General features: G+C 41.1%; 1 protein-coding gene across 2 annotated transcripts in view; it reads right to left on the bottom strand.

Annotated features, from left to right (window-relative positions):
• Edem3 (ER degradation enhancing alpha-mannosidase like protein 3) overlaps positions 1-18,053 on the bottom strand; it is a 69,435-nt gene that overhangs the window by 35,885 nt on the left and 15,497 nt on the right. For both annotated transcript variants that reach the window (XM_006979934.4, XM_006979935.4), the window contains exons 3-8: positions 17,293-17,393; positions 16,480-16,519; positions 12,228-12,340; positions 10,579-10,732; positions 4,319-4,453; positions 1,462-1,567 (exon numbers count right to left, since the gene is read on the bottom strand). In XM_006979934.4, the coding sequence (XP_006979996.1) occupies positions 1,462-1,567; positions 4,319-4,453; positions 10,579-10,732; positions 12,228-12,340; positions 16,480-16,519; positions 17,293-17,393 (649 nt within the window). The remainder of the gene's footprint in view (positions 1-1,461; positions 1,568-4,318; positions 4,454-10,578; positions 10,733-12,227; positions 12,341-16,479; positions 16,520-17,292; positions 17,394-18,053) is intronic.

Raw genomic sequence — 18,053 nt, 5'->3', positions numbered from 1 at the left:
GGAATAACAATGGCATATTATATGTGGGTGCACACTTCCATAACTGCTTTCTGCCACCTACCTGTCTTTGGGTTCTAGGAGATCAACAATGCAGATTCTGCTAGCTCTTGCTACAGCCTACTGATGTAGCATTTCTATGCTAGCAATCATTTACAGCTCTCAGGAGGGAGTTTATGAGACACCTCTCTGCTATCATAGCCTCCAGGAGCTCTCCAGGCATGGGACCCTGGCACCACTCTATAAAATATTACAGTGTGTATATTCTGTATACATTTTGTTATTAATTATTCTTCACAATAAAAAAGTCATCTGAATGAGGTAACCAGACTTGAAAACATCAAATGGAAATATGGCTTGTGTTCACTTAGATATGGATGTTAGCTGCCCAGTCTTCCACAGCAGGCTGCAATCATATAACCACAGTGGCTGAGCACAGAGTAAGGGACTGGGGGAAGAACTGGATCACCCCAGTAAGGGGAAACGGAATAGGTAGTTATGGAGGAGGGGGAGGAGCAGGAGGCTGAAATGGGAGGACCAACTGGGGAGGGGGACAGAAGAGGGGAAGACAGGAAAGAACAAAGAAAGAAAATGTGTATAATTGTAAGTATAAATATTACATTTATTTTAATTGTCATAGATTGATAATTACATAATTTTATTTATTTAAATACAGGTAACTCTTTTTCATTTATACACAAGATAAGTCTTTTGGAAAATAGGAACATAAAAGGTAACCTCATTAGGAACATTTCAGTGTACGTCCATCCTTCAGTGCTTGTCTTAAAGGGGAGTTTTAAAACATAAAATATTCTTTATGATACCCTACATTATCCACTCATAACAATGTTATATTTCTTTCCCTAATTCTAACTATTTTTAAAAACTTAATGCCACAACACTTAGAATATAATTTTCCCAGCTATTATGTTATTATCACTTAATTCTGTTTTCCAGTATTGGCAATAAATATATGATGGTATCTTGGAAACCAATTTCCTGTGGTTCATACTATCTCCTCAGGCTAGAATCCAGGAGTAAAGTCACTAATCGGGAGAACTAACAGCACTAGCAGTGACATTTCACAGTAAGGACGCACTGCCTGCAGCCAGGGCTGGCTGTCCTCAGGACCCCAGTTAACTCATGGAACCCTCACAGTAACTCTGAAGCAGTACTAATCCTCATCTTTAGACATGGAGCAGACACAAACACAGGCTACACACACGGAGAGAGAGAGCAGACTGTGATAACATTATTAAATATATCCACTAACTGTGAAGTGAAATGAAATACTCTGATCCCTAGTCCTCAGAGAAATCAACTCCGGGGTCTTGTCTCTCTACACCGGCTAACGCTACATGACTAAGGGGTGAAACAATGCTCGCCTGGTGGTCTTCACAAACGCTGGATTCCCAACCATCCCAAGGATGTGACGGTCTGGGTTGTAAAGCCCAGCTCGCATACCTTTGCGCACCCAGTCTCCAGTGTGGATATTGATAGTCACGCCTACTAAATTGCTACTTCGTTGTCTTTTTTCCCAGAGAAAATCAAGAGCTTTTCTTGCATATTCCTATAATTAAAAAACAAAAGCATACTTGAAGAACTTTGTCTTTGCTGTGGATATCGCTCCATATAAATAAAACACTGGCCAGTGACCAGGCAGGAAGTATAGGCGGGACAAGGAGAGAGGAGAATTGAGGGAACAGGAAGAAGGAGGGAGAGACACTGCCAGCCACCGCCAGGACAAGCAGCATGTAAAGACACCAGTAAGCCACAAGCCATGTAGCAAGGTATAGATGTATAGAAATGGGTTAATTTAAGATATAAGAACAGTTAGCAAGAAGCCTGCCACGGCCATACAGTTTATAAGTAATATAAGCGTCTGAGTGATTATTTTATACGTGGACTGTGGGACTGAGGGGCTTGGTAGAACCTGGAGAGAAGCCCTCTAGCAACAGTCTCTGGCAAAGGGGGAAACTACAAACCTAAGATCCATAGGATCTTTTAAGAACAAAGCAAAATTCTTAGGACAACCACTTATAAATTTCCTTAAAATCCTGCCTTGGCTCTTTTCAGGCACTTCATATTAAGAGATTTCACCAGAGAATAACCATGGCCATTTCCTCTTGCAGCATGGCTCACATCCATACACAGATTATTGTATCGACTGACATAATTAAATGCACTTGTTAAAACAATTACCACCTAAGTGCAAAGTGGAAATCTCCTAAAGTATTCTCATTTTGCAAACTTGAAGAGAATTCACAACTGATATGCTATCTTTGAAAGTCATTTCAGATATTTTTTTAAGTGACACATAATTTTATCAGTGAAAAATTAGCAAATAAACTAGGCTACTGAGGACTTATTTGTATATTAATGCACATATACATATATACATACATATATATATATATATAAAATTATAACAGTATGACCACTTCTTTAATTTATTTTTACCCACTGGATATTAAATTGAAATTATTTCTTACAAAATTCTTAGCTTTGAGCTGGGAGGCAGTGGCGCACACCTTAATTCCAGCACTCAGGAGGCAGAGCCAGGCAGATCTCTGTGAGTTCGAGGTCAGCCTGGGCTACAGAGTGAGTTCCAGGAAAGGCGCAAAGCTACACAGAGAACCCTGTCTCGAAAAACAAACAAAAAAACAAAAAACAAAACAAAACAAAAAACAAAATTCTTAGCTTTAGATAAAAAGATGTTATAAATGGAATAGCAAATGATAACTACTGGTACAATTCTAAATTAATTTTAGGGCATGAACTTATTTAGTAATGCAAGCAAAAAAAATCATTAAACCTAATTTGTTACTTTGCAGGTTTGGCAATAGAGTGCAAAATCATTTACATTCTTGATGCAAATGATGAATGGTAATTATATTGAAACAAAGTAGACCACAACTATAATTCAATGGTGAATTTTCAAATCTGTAAAGTGTGATGCTGACTGTATTTCCCTACTTTTATTTTACAGCTTAAAAAAAGAAAACAGGAACAGTAAAATTACAGATTTAATCAAAGCTTAAAATTGAATTATAGGACACTAATACAAGAACTCTGATTTCTTTGTATATTGGTCTCCATATTCTAGGGTCAGCAAAATTTTTTCTGACAAGGGACAGATAGAAAATAGTTCAGGCATTGTGGGTCCTACTGTCACTGGTCACAATTTCTCATCAAGTAGAGAGGGAGACAGAAGTAAGTCACTGAGCACAGCTGTGGTTTCACATCAACCTTTAGACGGCAACAGACCGCAGCTCCAAACCTGCGACAGTGATGCTCTGTCAGTGGCATCCTAGAAGGTTTTTAGATCATGATTTTTTTCAATAGATTTATTCAGAAAAACAAAACAGGCCGACGGAAAGAGTAAAGACATGGACTCTAAATCCAACTCCATGCGTTCACCCACAGACTACAGACTTATCTCATTGAGAATCATTTTTACCTATAAATGCATCAATATTAAAACATATGTACAAGTACCTGTACTGTTTAATGAAGGGAAACTACTAGACAATAAGGTATTTTGAAATTTAAGTTTAAAACATTAACCAGTCACACCTGATAAATCTGTCCTCAAGGCATATGAATGTATCATCCATTGAGACCCAGACAAGCACAGCACAAGATCTTCTTGCTGGCTTGGTTCACATCCTTATCCAGTATCTGTAATGGTGCCTGCTATGTGTTCCCTACTTCTGCTCTGTCCATGTGACCATCTTATGACTTTAAAAAAAAAATCACCTAGTCATGTGTCTAACAAAGTGGGCACCTAAGTAACTTTGGCATTCCAATGATAATTATAGCACCATATATAGTTACATCAGACTTTTTTAATGTAAGACAAAGATAGACCCTAATAAAATATGTGGGGTGATATAAATCTTTTGAATAATGGATAACTTTTTCCTTAAAGTAAGTACTTGATCAAGTAATCTTGTTCAAGCTTATATACAAAAATTTCACAATGGGTTTAAGTGATCTGTGAAGGTTTCAGAGATACAACCAACCATTTTGAAGTCTAACAAATAAAACACAGATGCATGGACATCTGTGCTACAAAGGAGTCATCAAATTTACCTAATGTAGCTAAACACTGCTCTAAGGAGAAAGCTAAAATTGTCCTTGATGGTCTATGAACAAAAAGCAAACTTGTATTTAATACAGCTGTTTCACAATGACTTCCATGCCTGTAACACTGAAATTTGATTACAGGATATCAAAGTAACAGTAATCCTACAATGGCGAGTCCAAACAGAAACTTAGCTCTTTCCAAACCCCAGATGAAAAGCCTTGAAAATCACACCTCAAATATTGTCGCTCCTGTGAACCGACTCAGTGCAGCGAACTCCAGGATCAAGGTCCCCGCACAGGCTGTACAGGTGTCTGTCTCAGTTCCTGTCCGAGCTTCCGGCTTTCTGATGCCAAACTTTAAATTAATCTAAATACAATAGGAAAGTTATCATGAGCAACGACCAAGAGACAAGTGAGCTTCTGATCCATCACTGTCAGAAGACTATTAGATTATGAAAAGAAGTCATGAAGTACATGAACACTGAACTCAATCTGAGTATCTCTGTAGCTTTCAAATGAACTTCTAGGAAAACATTTTCTGAGCATATAGGATTTATGAGGTAAATAAGTTCTCATTTTTTCCTGATGATGTAATAATGCAATATTATTGTAACAATAAATCATTAAAATGGTAGATCAACCTTAGGAGAAATTAAGTTTGAGAATTTATGAAACTAGTACAATGTTAAGTAGTTCATAGAGAAAAACTTGATTGTAATGGTATATATTTAGAAGAGATTAAAACTTTGTTTTATAGGTTTTTATAAATTAATTTATTCTTTGGCAATTTGATACATGTATATAATACATTCTGCTCACACTCATTATTCCTCCCTGATTCTCCTTCCCCCCATAAAGTCCTCTTCCCACTATCACCCTTTTTTTTTATTACATTCATTATTTATCGTCTATGGAGGCATGTGCATGCCACATCATGCATGTGGCAGTCACAAGACAACTTGGGAGAGTCAGCTCTTCTCCTTCTGCCAAGTACACCCTGGGGATCAAACTCAGATAGTCAGGCTTAACAGCAGGAGCCTTTATGTGTCCTGAATCATCTCAAGAATCCACATGTCCTTTTATTTTTGTTCTGTGACTCACTGAGTTTAACTAGGGCTGCCCACATGAGTGTGAACTATTCAGCGGAGCAGGGGACTCCCCTGTGACTACATCACTGAGGACACTGACTCCCCACCTCCAGTTCCTGATCAATATTTGTTATCTGATGTAGAGTAGATATCATAATAAGATACAAAGAAGTAGACCTTTACCTTCAAGGAGCTTAAAAGCCAGACAGAATAAAAAGGAAATAGAGAATTAATAATAATGGAGTCACAAATAAGTACAAAAAAAAAAATCCACGAACTGATAAAAATAATGCTAAAACCAAGGAGATAAACTATCACTGGGTTGGGAGTAGCTGCAAATTAAGAAAGGTGGCTGATCAGGTCATGGACCCTAAAGGAGAACCTATGACTGCCACTTTGCTAAATCAGTGTAAGTCCCAGCTGCATTCTAAATGCTTATGATTCTTCTGAGCAAATGGAGACCATGACAGGAGCCACAACTGGTCAAACCACAGTCTGACCGTGGGGTGCCCAGTCCCAGTGGATACATCTACAACACAAGCCTACACTGAAGAAGGTTCAGGGAACATCACGGAAGAAGGGCTGGAAAGACTGTAAGAGCCAAAGGACAAGGGTGTCTGCTGTGAGATATGACAGGGAAGCTACACCATGAAATCTCAAAAATACAGCTGACTAAACAAGACCCACGCATCTGCTGACATTCCAACATAGATGGGAAAACTCTCCCAAGGCCAGATCCCTGGATGAAGAACTCTAGATTAACACCTGCTGATGGCAGTTATTCAACCCAAGTGGTCAGCCCTAATCACACACACATAGGAACAACACGAACTGGACTCAACAGGCTCTCTCTGTATGTGAGAATAGTTTAAGAGCTCATGAATTTGAGAGGGCGTAGAGGGCCATGAGAGGAGTTGACGAGGGCAGAAGGAGAGGTAGAATGATGTAAAGAGTACTCGTGTGAAATTCTCAAAAAAATTAAATTAAGAGAAAGATGATTAGCCAGCAGTGGTGGCGCACGCCTTTAATCCCAGCACTCTGAAGGCAGAGGCAGGCGGATCTCTGTGAGTGCAAGGCCAGCCTGGTCTACAAAGTGAGTTCCAGGACAACCAGCACAACACAGAGAAACCCTATCTCAGGAAGAAAAAAAAAGAAAAAGAAAAAGATGATTAAATTCAAGTCATAGTCAAACAATGAGATTTATCTGAGAATTAGCTTTGAAGATTTAAGAAATGTTATTACAAAGTATGAATAAGGTTTATATATGAGTTTTTAATATGACCATGACCACCACTGCACTCAGGAACTCAAAGCAGCTGTAGTTACCCGTACAAGACTGGGCCTGTCAACATTTCATCATGGGGATGTTGACAGGTCCACACTCCAATAAATAACCTCCTACCCATGCTCATGGAAGCTACCTTAATTAAACCTAGTGCCCCCCCACATACACACCATACACATGCGCACACACACACACACACACACACACACACACACACACACACACATACACATGCATACACATACACACCATACATATGCATATACCATACATAAACCACACACACACACAATCATGAAAATAGGGGAAGTTTCACTTGTTGAGAAAAACAAATGTTTCAGCAGGAGTGGGGGGAGAGAAGGAAATAGGATGAAAGTGACAAAATTTCACTATATACAAGTATGAAACTGTAAAAAAAAATTGTTAAGACCATTACAGGCTGGAATGGAGCTGGGAGACAGCACTTGTCTAGCATGCAGGAGGCCACCCAGAGAGAAAAGGAGGGAAAGACCAATAACTCGTACATAGCATTTCTATCTAGCAAATTCTTCTGGCTTAGAGCCAGTAATGCAGACTCTACCGAGTATGCATGATATCCAAGAGAGATGATTACACCATTTCCTTGAGCAAAAGTAACCGACTAATAAGTGTGTATAAGGACACTCTTTGACACATGTTTCATGTTACAGGAAATACAAAAAACACAAGAGGGGCTTGGGAGCTAGCTCTCTTGGTAAAGTGCTTACAGAGTTCGCTCCTGTTGTTCACGGAAAAGGCTGGGCTTGGCAGTGTGCCAGTGAGGCGGAAACGGGGTTCCTAGAGCTGACGGGCCAGCTGGTCTAGCTCAATCAGGAGCTTTAGGTTCATCAAGAGACTGTGTGGGGGCCACTGGGGAAGACAGCCAGTGTTCACCTCTGTCATGCACACACATGAACAACACACACACAGACACAAACATGTACATATTTCTATACAGAGAGAGAGAAAGAGAGAGAGAGAGAGAGAGAGAGAGAGAGAGAGAGAGAGAGAGAGAGAGATGCTAGACTCCTCAAACTCCAAAACCCCTATTTAAAACAAAACTAGGGCTAGAGAGATGGTTAAGAGCTTGTATTGCTCTTGCAGGAATTCCGAGCAGCCACACCAGGGGGATCACAACCCCCTGTAACCCTAGCTCAATTGATCCAATACCTTTTTCTGGTGTCTATGAATACTTGCACTCATGCACACATCCACAGGCAGACAGACAGACACAGACACACACTCACACACACTCACAATTAAAAATAGGGGGCTGGTGAGATGGAGCACTGGCTGCTCTTCCAGAGGACCCAAGTTCAGCTCCCAGCACCCACATGGTGGCTCTCAGCTGTCTGAAATTCTAGTTTCAGGGGATCTGATGCCCTCTTCTGGGCGGCAGCCACGTAGTACACATATCCACATACAGACAAAATACCCACACATAAAATTATTTTTAAAAAATTAATTAATTTATTTCATTAATTAAATTAAATGAAAAGAAAACAAAAACTAACCATATTTACTACAGTAAATTCAATGTATACATATACATTGGTATAGGAGTGTGGTTTGAATGAGAATATCCCCATAGGTTCACATTAGAATACTTGGTCCCCAGTTGCAGGCCCTATCTGGGAAGGATTAGGAGGTGTGGCCTTGTTGGAGGAGGCATGTCACAGGGCTTTAAACAGTATTGCATCTAACTTCAGTAAACTACGGGAAAACGGCCAATTAACAATGCAATTATTCTAGTAAACAAAGAAGTTCTCATTTACAATGACTGCATTTCCCCCTCACAATACTAAGAAAAGAATGGTACGATACAGTGTGGGTGTCACGTGCTCTGTGACATTGAGGGAGTAAAAAAGTATCTCTGTGAAAGCAGTTTGGTAATAAGTACTCAGTCTTAAAAAGCATTTCATACTTCTTTCTTCTAGGAATTCATTCAAAAGAAAAAAATTAAAAATGTATAAAAGGAAGTGTGTAAGACTGTTCCCAAGAGAGCTATTTAAAATACTAAACCTGGGGCCCAAGCGAGGGCAGTCAGTGCTGCAGCATAAGCGCAAGGACCGTATTTTGGGGGTAGCAGCACATTCCTGTAACCCCTGTACTGGTGGGACCCAAACAGGGGATTCCTGAAGTTCATGCTAGCCTATGCAAACTAATGAGCTCCAGGATCAGTGAGACACTGTCTCCAAAAAAATAAAGACTGAAGAAAGATCACCAGCATCTACCTCAGGTCTCTACGCCCACACCCCCACCCCAACACACACACACACATACACACACACACACTCAATCATATGCATACGGGCATATGCTCACACTAACATACACACAACGTGCATACAGAAGAAAAAAAGGAAAAATAGCCAAGCTGGAAATTTAAATAATAAAGGGTTTAATTCTAGTCTTTCATTAAAGAAAGAGTGTGAGTCATGATATACTAACGTGGTCGGGAAATCAACGGATATGACATCTGCTTTGAAAAGCACCTACCTGTGTCATGCTGCTGAACACCTAACAATGACTTCCTAAGTACAAAAAAATGAGCCTAGCTTGCCTTAAACTCTCAGAGAAATTATGCCAAGCAGTAGAGATGGTAGGCCTGAAAAAAAAAGCAATTAAAAAAGTCCCTATCGGTTCATGAGAGCACTATCTACTGTTTTGGGTGGAAAAGTCATTTCACTGGGGTATGGGAGTGTGGTTGTTTGAATGAGAACAGCCCCATAGGCTCACGTTTGAATACTTGGTCCCCAGTTGGAGACCCTATGTGGGAAGGATTAGGAGGTGTGGACGTGTTGGAGGAGGCATGTCACAGGGCTGAGCTCTGAAGAGTCCAGAGCCTCCTGCCATCCCAGTGTGCTCTCTGCTGTCTGCCTGCAGTGCGGGATGGACCTGGGCTCTGGCTGTCCCTGCTGCCATGCCTTCCCTCAGACACACGGACCGTGACCCTTTGAAACCGTAAGCACTGAACTCTTTCTTTATGTTACCCTGGCCAGCAATAGCAAAGTAACTAAGGACTGTGAGAGGACACTAGACAGTCTACTGCCACACTGGAGATTTCTCAATGTTAAGGGACAATCAGTGCAGCAGAGAGACTGCACGAGTTTTGAAAGTAATTCAATAAACTATGCTTTAGTAATACTAAAGTAATAAGCCTGAGACAAGAATAACCACACTAAGACACTGCAGTCCCCAAGTGAAATGAAAGTGACTTGAACATCAAAGCAGCAAACGGAAGGGAAGGTGCAGACCTCGTGTCTGACTTGGACACACAGGACAGAAATGGTGTCACTACAGAATGAGGTGGTCAGGAGGAAGCTCACTCCGTCCTCAGCAGTCTCCTCCCCTCTGCTTTAAAGATAAACTTTCCTGGGAGGACAGAACAATCGCAAAGCTCCCTCGACCGACCATTGCCAGGTCTCCTTAGAACCAGCAACGAAAGAACCCCAGGGCCAGTGTCCCACACTGCAGCCTCCTCCCTCAGTCTGCCCCACTACAGGCTCTAAGGGTCACACGGAACCCCAGGGCCAGTGACCCACACTGCAGCCTCCTCCCTCAGTCTGCCCCACTACAGGATGTAAGGGTCACGCGGGACCCCAGGGCCAGTGACCCACACTGCAGCCTCCTCCCTCAGTCTGCCCCACTACAGGATGTAAGGGTCACACCCAGACACATCCCTCCTTCTGGAGCTTCTCTTATGATTTATCACTCTGCCCACCGCATGACAACCGCTTCTGAACGTATGAATGCTTTCTCCTCGGCAGCTCCACTTCCTCCTCAGCCGCTCCGGGAGAGTAACACCTTCCTACTCTCACAGCTACTTCAGCACCAACAGCTCCGGCCCACACTGCAGTCTGTCTCCTCCTTCTGCAGCAGAATCCAGTCTGACACACCGAGGCTGAGGAAAGCTTACGCTACTCTAATTTCCATGTCGCTCAAATCTAAGGTAGCCACCACATCACTATAACTTGGCTGTCAGCTCTGACGCATCTTTTTCCAGGCTCATGAGGGAGAGGAACACCTCAGATCACAAGAACTCATCCTGCAAACAATAAGGAGGTGTCAACAAAGTCGTGCTCGTTCACAGGGACTTACTCGGGGATAAGGAAGGCCGCTGGTGGTGTTGAAAGCTGGTAAGAGTTTGTAGCCCAGCTGCTTTGCCATTTGGAGAAGTTCATCATTGTACCACTGCATGTATTCCCCTTTTTCCTTCAGCATGATCGCCAGTGAGTGTCCGCCTAAAAGACCCCTAGGATCAGAGACAAAACATTACCTGAAATTGAATTAAACATTTATTTACAATTTATTTACAAGCTATACACGAGAGGGTATGAGCATTTACCCCCCACAATTTGCAAACATAAGGAAAGGCTACAGAATAATTTCATTCTTTTTCACTGGCTACTCATTTTATAACAAATTATTATAATCACATAGCCAACATATTAAAAATAACAACAACAACAAAAAAAACCATCAGGGACTGGAAAGAAGGCCCAGTGGGTAAAGGCACTGGCTGCCAAGGCTGCAGGTCAGAGCTTGAACTCCAAAACACACTCAGTAGAAGTAGAGAACTGACTCTTTCCTACAAGTTGACCTACATGTCCTTCCCCCATATATACAACAAATAAATAAATGCAAAAATACACAATCTATTGTAAAGTACTTGACATTCTTAAGTATCTTAAATTTTCTTAAACCAGGGATCATCCTAGATATCACATGTATTCTAACAAATGAGCTAAGTGTTTTTAAAATAAATTTAAACTTTTAATTTATCACCATGAATCTTTGACTCTTATTATAACATTTAAAAATTAAAAACATCTTTTACCTCATTAAAGGATTAATAATCTCTAAGAGTTATCAAGGACTTCTTACATTTAATTGAAGAGTAACTGACTTTGACAAGAAAATGGGACAGAGAATTACAAAAACTATTAAACATAAACTTACCTAACGTTGTGATGAATTAATTTTATAAACTCACACTTTTAGCCCTCAAGGGTATTTCTGACTGTCTGAGGAGCAAGCCTGTAAACTGAGTCTCATCTGGCTTCTCTATAGAGGCTCCTAGCTAATGCTGGCCGACTGTGGAGGGTCCTGGAAACCTCTGATGTAACTAACAGAAAAGTCGCTCGCTCAACCTTTTCATTTTCACTCAGGGGTCACCTGTAGTCTGGGTCTCTCTCCAAGACTGCTGTGTGTGTTACAGCATAATCCAAGGTTATCCCCATGGCTGTTTCAAAACACCCCAACTTTCATCTTCTTCGCAGGGGAGGGTGTTGAGACAGGGCCTCCCCCTAGCTTAGGCTGGCATGGGACTTACTGTGTGGCCAGGCTGCTCTTAAGACTACTTACTCCTACCCCATCTTTCCAGGATCACAAGCCTCAGCCACCACGTCTGGACTCCAAATTTTATCCTCCTTTTTTAGAAATTGTAACTTTTTGGGTGTTTCGGCTGCATGACTGTCTGTCCACACATGCATGCAGTGTCCTCAAAAGTTAGAAGAAGGCATCAGATCCTCTGGGACTACACTTCCAGTGGTAGTGAGTGGTCATGTGGGAGCTGGGAAATGCACTCGGGTCTTCTGCAAGAGCAGCAGGTGCTCTTAACTGTGGAGCCATCTCTCCAGCCCCCAGATTTTATCTTTTAAGCATAAGAAACTTCTCTACTGCCTTCAGGAAATAATCAGCCTGAAGCTCTTCTACATTAACACTGCAGCTTTGTGCTGCAGACTTACCCAAGAACTCTGATGTTTGTCTCAAAGACTGATACAACCACATCATTATCTAAATTAACATCTCGTAAGACTTTTCTCACGGCATCTTCAAATTCCTTAGTTTTGTTTAAAACCTAAGAGAAGAAAAGAATGAGATAAAAGTCTTTCCTACCACGCCAAGAAAAAAAAAACTATACTCAGAATGAGACACCAAATCAATGTTAGCATACTTTAAGACTCAGAAAAATGATGCATACAAAATAGTATAACCCTTAAGTATATTATAAAAAAAAATGTGATAATGTCTAAAACTGAAAAGTTAAGTGCAGACAACAGAGCATCTTTGCACACTGATGTACATTTAGGGCTTTAAAAGACCCATCAAAGGAATTCAGAGTAGACTCAATACAGGCTGAACATCTCTAAGCCCAAAATCTGAAATCCAAAATGCATCTATCTAATAATATTTTGTTGGTACCACTAAAAATGTTACAGATTTCAAGTATTTTAAGTATTCAAGTATTTTGGATTGCTGGATTAGGAATGCCCAGCCTGTAAAGCCTAGGACATGTTCCAAAATGCAAACTTGTAGAGCCAAGTGATTCAGATAAAGATTCTTTGTCATACTCCGATGACAGACAGGACTCATAGAGAACCTCTCCTTTTGCTCCCTCTAGCCCTTCCCCTCCAGTACTGTACATGTCTGCATACATGCATGCACTGTCCATGACCGACAGCTAGAGCCACGCGAGTGAGGTGCACTCTACTGGGATCTGGCTCCTCAGTCAGAACAAAGTAGACAGCCATCCTGCTCCTCAAGCACCATCTTAGAAACTAAGCTCTCTTGGGCTGTGAGATGCCTCAGTGGGTAAAGGCACCCGCTGCCAACCCTGGGTACCTGAATTTAATCCCTGAGACCGGATGACAGAAAGAGAGAACCAACTCCTGCAAGTTGTCCCACATACACACACAGAATAAACAAATACATAAACATGTAAAAGAAGAAATGCCTACTCCAGAAGAAATCACAGTCTTCACCCAACTAAGCCTAAGCCTTCACCCTACGCCACCCTTCCCCCCTTGGTGGCAAAACAGGCAGGGTAATATTATGGCAATATTATAGTGTAAAACAGGGCCTGGTTGAGTTCTGGCTCTTTCCCTTTGGTCCCTTGTGATTCAAGTCAAGTTCCTTCAACTCTGAGCATATTCCTTCATCTATAAAGGAAGGAGGACCGACTCTGTAGCACTGTTTGCTCGAATGTGATCACGTGTGTCAAGTACTTTATTTAACCAGAGTGTCTGACTTAGTGCTGATTGTCAAGTGTTTAATGTCATTACTGTCACAATCATGCAAATCTATACTCGTGACTCAACTGAAACCTCAGTGAGTTCTTGGAATGAACTCTATGAAAAGGGGTCACTGTCATTACAAAGGCGGCTTTCTTCTCTCCATCTAGGGACATGATTAAATGTTATTTAGAGACTAGATGAGTAAAAGAAGTTTGCCTTGGACTGTTCAATCTTTTTGTTTGACAAGACTTTGCAGTACTTTTTAAAATTTGATCTGATCCTAAGTATGAGAGATTCCCTAAGGGTGTATGTGTATGTATGTGTGTGTGTGTGTGTGTGTGTGTGTGTGTGTGTGTGTGCGTGTGTGAGTGTGTGTCTAAAATTCAAGTAAGATCTAGGGCAGCCTGAAATCAAAGTCAGTGGGAACCTGACTCTGAACTGACCAGTTTCTCTCCCCAGTCTCCCAGTGCACAGAAGCCCTACAGCAGCAAATGCCGAGGACATGCCCTCCCATCCCTTGGGAAGGAGACACAACTGCTCTCCCCACTGGCCATCCCTTTTTCTTATCGCCTTGTTACTCTCTGCTGTCTCCTCTTGAGAACTCTTCTAATTCACAGCCACATGTCCCTCCTGAGGGGCCCAGGAGCTTCTCCAAACACACCACAGGAGCACCAATGCCAAACTCCCAAAAAGTGGCTATCGTTGCCCGTGATCAGCTACAGAATGAATTCTACCAGACTCACCATTTTATCTGTCTCTTTCTCTCCTACCAAGTAACAAAAGGGCCTCTCCTTCCCTCCATTGCTTCTAATCTGTTTCGATAACTATTGCCTGTTCAGATTGCAGACTTAAAGGGGCCCGATTCTATGACAATAGGTCGAAACTAGTATTTTGAACAATATGCATTTAAAAATCAACTACAGCAAGAGAAACTGACTTAACATATTATGTTACAAACAAAATAAAAATGGTTGGGTTCGGGCTGGAGAGATGGCTCAGAGGTTAAAAGCACTGACTGCTCTTCCAGAGGTCCTGAGTTCAATTCCTGGCACCCATATGGTGGTTCACAGCCATCTATAATGAGATCTGGTGCCCTCTTCTGGCTTGCAAGGTTACATGGAGGCAGAATGTTGTATACATAATAAATAAATAAATCTTTAAAAAAAAAAAAAGGTTGGGTTCTATAAACTAATCACTATAAGTGATATGCTATGCTAGTATTTTCAAATTGCTAAATTATAATTTTTTTAAAAACCCACCATTTAAAAGGCAAATTTAATTAGAAATACTAATACATGCATTGATTAAAAAAACATGCAAAATAATATCCCCACTCTAAATGCAGGAAAACCTTTGAAAGTTCTCTATGTTTCTCCAATTCTGCTTAAAATCAAAAGAAAATACTTAAGATAATGAATAAAATTCAAAATGAATTTGCTCATTTCCAATGCTATGGTGGTCTGTAGCTACTTTGGTTATTGCCACTTGAAAAGACTGAAATGAAATCTTTTATGAAGTGGTATTTCATTGCTGGTGCATGCCTGGGTCTGTGTGTAGGCACACTTCTGCCACAGTGTCCACGTCCAGGGCAGAGGACAATCTGCATAAGTCGTTCCCCTTCTACCAGGTGGGGCCTGGTTGTCAGGTGTTCCCGCTCGGTGAGAAACACATCTCCTGGGCATCTCACCAGCCCTCAAAAATCTGTACTTCTAACAAGATCCCAAAGAACGCTGTTATTACTAGTCTAGGCTTCTTACCTTGAGAACTAATGCCAAACTCTTTAAAAAGATACAACCTGAAAAATATTACCTTCATAATAATCTGTGTTTACCCAATAAGAGAAGCTGACAGATTTCTAAATGTAGGAACATTATGCAGCCTAGAACCACCTTAGCTCCTTTATGTTTGAGAACAATTTATAAAACAGTAACAGTAACTAAAGCCCACAGTCATGAAAACAAATTAAGAACGTAACAGAGAACTGAGAGGGACTATGCTATCGGAAGGAAAAAAGCCAGAACGAGGAAGAAATGCCAGCGCTCCTCCAGAGCCCTCACTGCTCCTCACCTCCCCAGCGCTCCTCCAGAGCCGTCACTCACTGCTCCTCACTTCCCCAGCGCTCCTCCAGAGCCCTCACTCACTGCTCCTCACCTCCCCAGCAGAGCCCTCACTCACTGTTCCTGCTCACCTCCCCAGCGCTCCTCCAGAGTCACTCACTGCTCCTCACCTCCCCATCCCACAGTAGGCCTGTGCCTCACTCAGTTGGTTACACATAAACCGCATCCTTCCGTCTCCTAGGTGACAGCTGCACCTTCCCAGAGACTGTACAGCTCCAGAACATAAGCTTATGTCTGCAAGGATATCTTGTGTATCTTTTCTCTCTCTTCCCTTAGGATATGCAAAAAACCAGGGTCCACTAAATCAGAAATACGATATCTAACAGTATCTTTGTCATGGTTCTCATATAGCATACTACCATGGAATAAGAAAAGCAAAGCATTTTTCCAAATTACCTTCTTTAAAAGCTTCAACCACCTTACTCAAAGGCAGGGCAGACATGTGAGCCAACATCTTGAGAAGTCATTTGAGTATCTCTATTATACTACATGATTGTATTTGACAATAATTTGACATAACTCAGCAATAAAGTTCAAGCTTTATCGAGAAGCAAAGATTTGAACATCTAATTCTTTCTTTCTTTTTTTTTTTTTTTGTTTTTTTGAGACAAGGTTTCTCTGTGTAGTTTTTGGAGCCTGTCCTGGAACTCACTTTGTAGACCAGGCTGGCCTTGAACTCACAGAGATTCACCTGCCTCTGCGTCCCAACGGCTACGATTAAAGGCGTGCGCCACCACCGCCTGGTGAACATCTTAAATTCTTACGGCTTCTATTCTGTACATAGTATGCTGATTGCATTTATATTACTTGAGCGTGGATATCATTAAACTTATAGAATAAGCAATTCCAGGAAAAATGGAACTTACCACAAGAGTATCCAAAGAATCGATCAGTGTTAGGGAAAACCTAGGAAACAAGTGTAACAAGATATATAACACTAGAGCTTGAAATGCTCATCCATGAATGTGTAAGCAGAATGATCTATAGCCTACTGTAGTGTCTAATAAGCAGCTCCTCCATGTATCTACAGTGTCTCGTGATATGTAAGACAACCTAACAATCTGAAACATCCTAGGTATCTGTGAGGATACATAGAAACTTCATTGGCTCCTTTGAAAAGAAACAAAACATTAAAATCCAATGCTAGGGGGCCAATCTCAGCATCATGAATAAATTAGTAATTATCAATCAAAATATATCACATCCATGCATATGCCGTGGTACCTTAAAACATGGTGATGCCCTCAGGTACATTTTAAAGACTACATCAAAGTTAAATAGTTTTTTAATGTCACGCCCAGTTTAATAAGCTAATTTTTCTCAGATATAAGAAATAAGTTACTTTTTTAGAACAGGAAAGAATAAAAGACCTAATAGAACATTGAAGGCAGACTTCTTTTTCTTCCTTTCTAAGGCATTCTTTAAAATCTTGTCCACTGTGCCAGTCAGAGGACTCGGCAGGTAAAAGTGCTTCAATCCCCAGGACCCACAGGGTCAACGGAGAGAAGTGACCCCTGCAAACTGCCCTCTGACCTCCCACCTGCACACCACGGCACATATGTAAACACGTACACACAATGAACAAATAAATGAAAAAAAGAATGTAAAGTTGGCAAAGCCTCTCCCAGTGGGACCTGGCTACTCTGAAATGCCATGCTATGCCTTATGCTCATACTCACTTTCCCAAGGCATCGTCTACATCACCCCGGCTCGGCTCCTGGCCTCTGACGCGGCCTCTACAGGTTAAAGGCATGAGTTCGTCAGCTGGGTAAGCATGTTCCTGCAGAAAAACCTTAATAAGTCACTAAAGAAAGTGAGAGAAGGCAGATACCATTTAGAGAATAGGATTGGTACTTAACAGGTGGACTAAACACACAATTTGTAGACAATTTAAAGTGTTATTCATGCTTGAAAAAACACATACTAAAATTTAATTTAAAAACTGATAATCTGACTTCCCTCCTTGAATCTCACTCTCTAGAAGTTACCACCATTAAGACCAGCCTTCAGCCTTTCAGATTTATTCATGTATTAATACAGTCAAATACATGCACAAGTATCATTTAAAACATTTCTTTTGAGACAGAGTCTCACTATATAGCCTAGGCTGGCCCATTACCCACAATTCTTCTGCCTTAGCCTTCTGAGAACTGGTATTATAAGTACATACTGCCATGCCCAGACAAGAGCTGGGCCTTGAACAAAACTCAGATCAGTTTAATGGATCTTACGGAACACAGTCTTTTCTCCTGGTAATGAAGAGTAATAGGGATAATATTCCAGTTTCTCATACATATATGTACATGTACTGTTTTGTGTGCCAAGCCGGGGCCTGAGGCATATGAGGAAGCAAGCACTCTACCAGTGACTGACCTACATCCAGAAACTGTATTGCCATCTATACTCACTGGTCTCAATTTTGTTTTCTATTTTACTCAAA

Source organism: Peromyscus maniculatus, chromosome 11 (genome assembly GCF_049852395.1).
Source record: "Peromyscus maniculatus bairdii isolate BWxNUB_F1_BW_parent chromosome 11, HU_Pman_BW_mat_3.1, whole genome shotgun sequence".
Classification (NCBI taxonomy): domain Eukaryota; kingdom Metazoa; phylum Chordata; class Mammalia; order Rodentia; family Cricetidae; genus Peromyscus; species Peromyscus maniculatus.
Note: the sequence above shows the minus strand (reverse complement) of the source record. Positions and strands in the feature narration are given on the sequence as shown.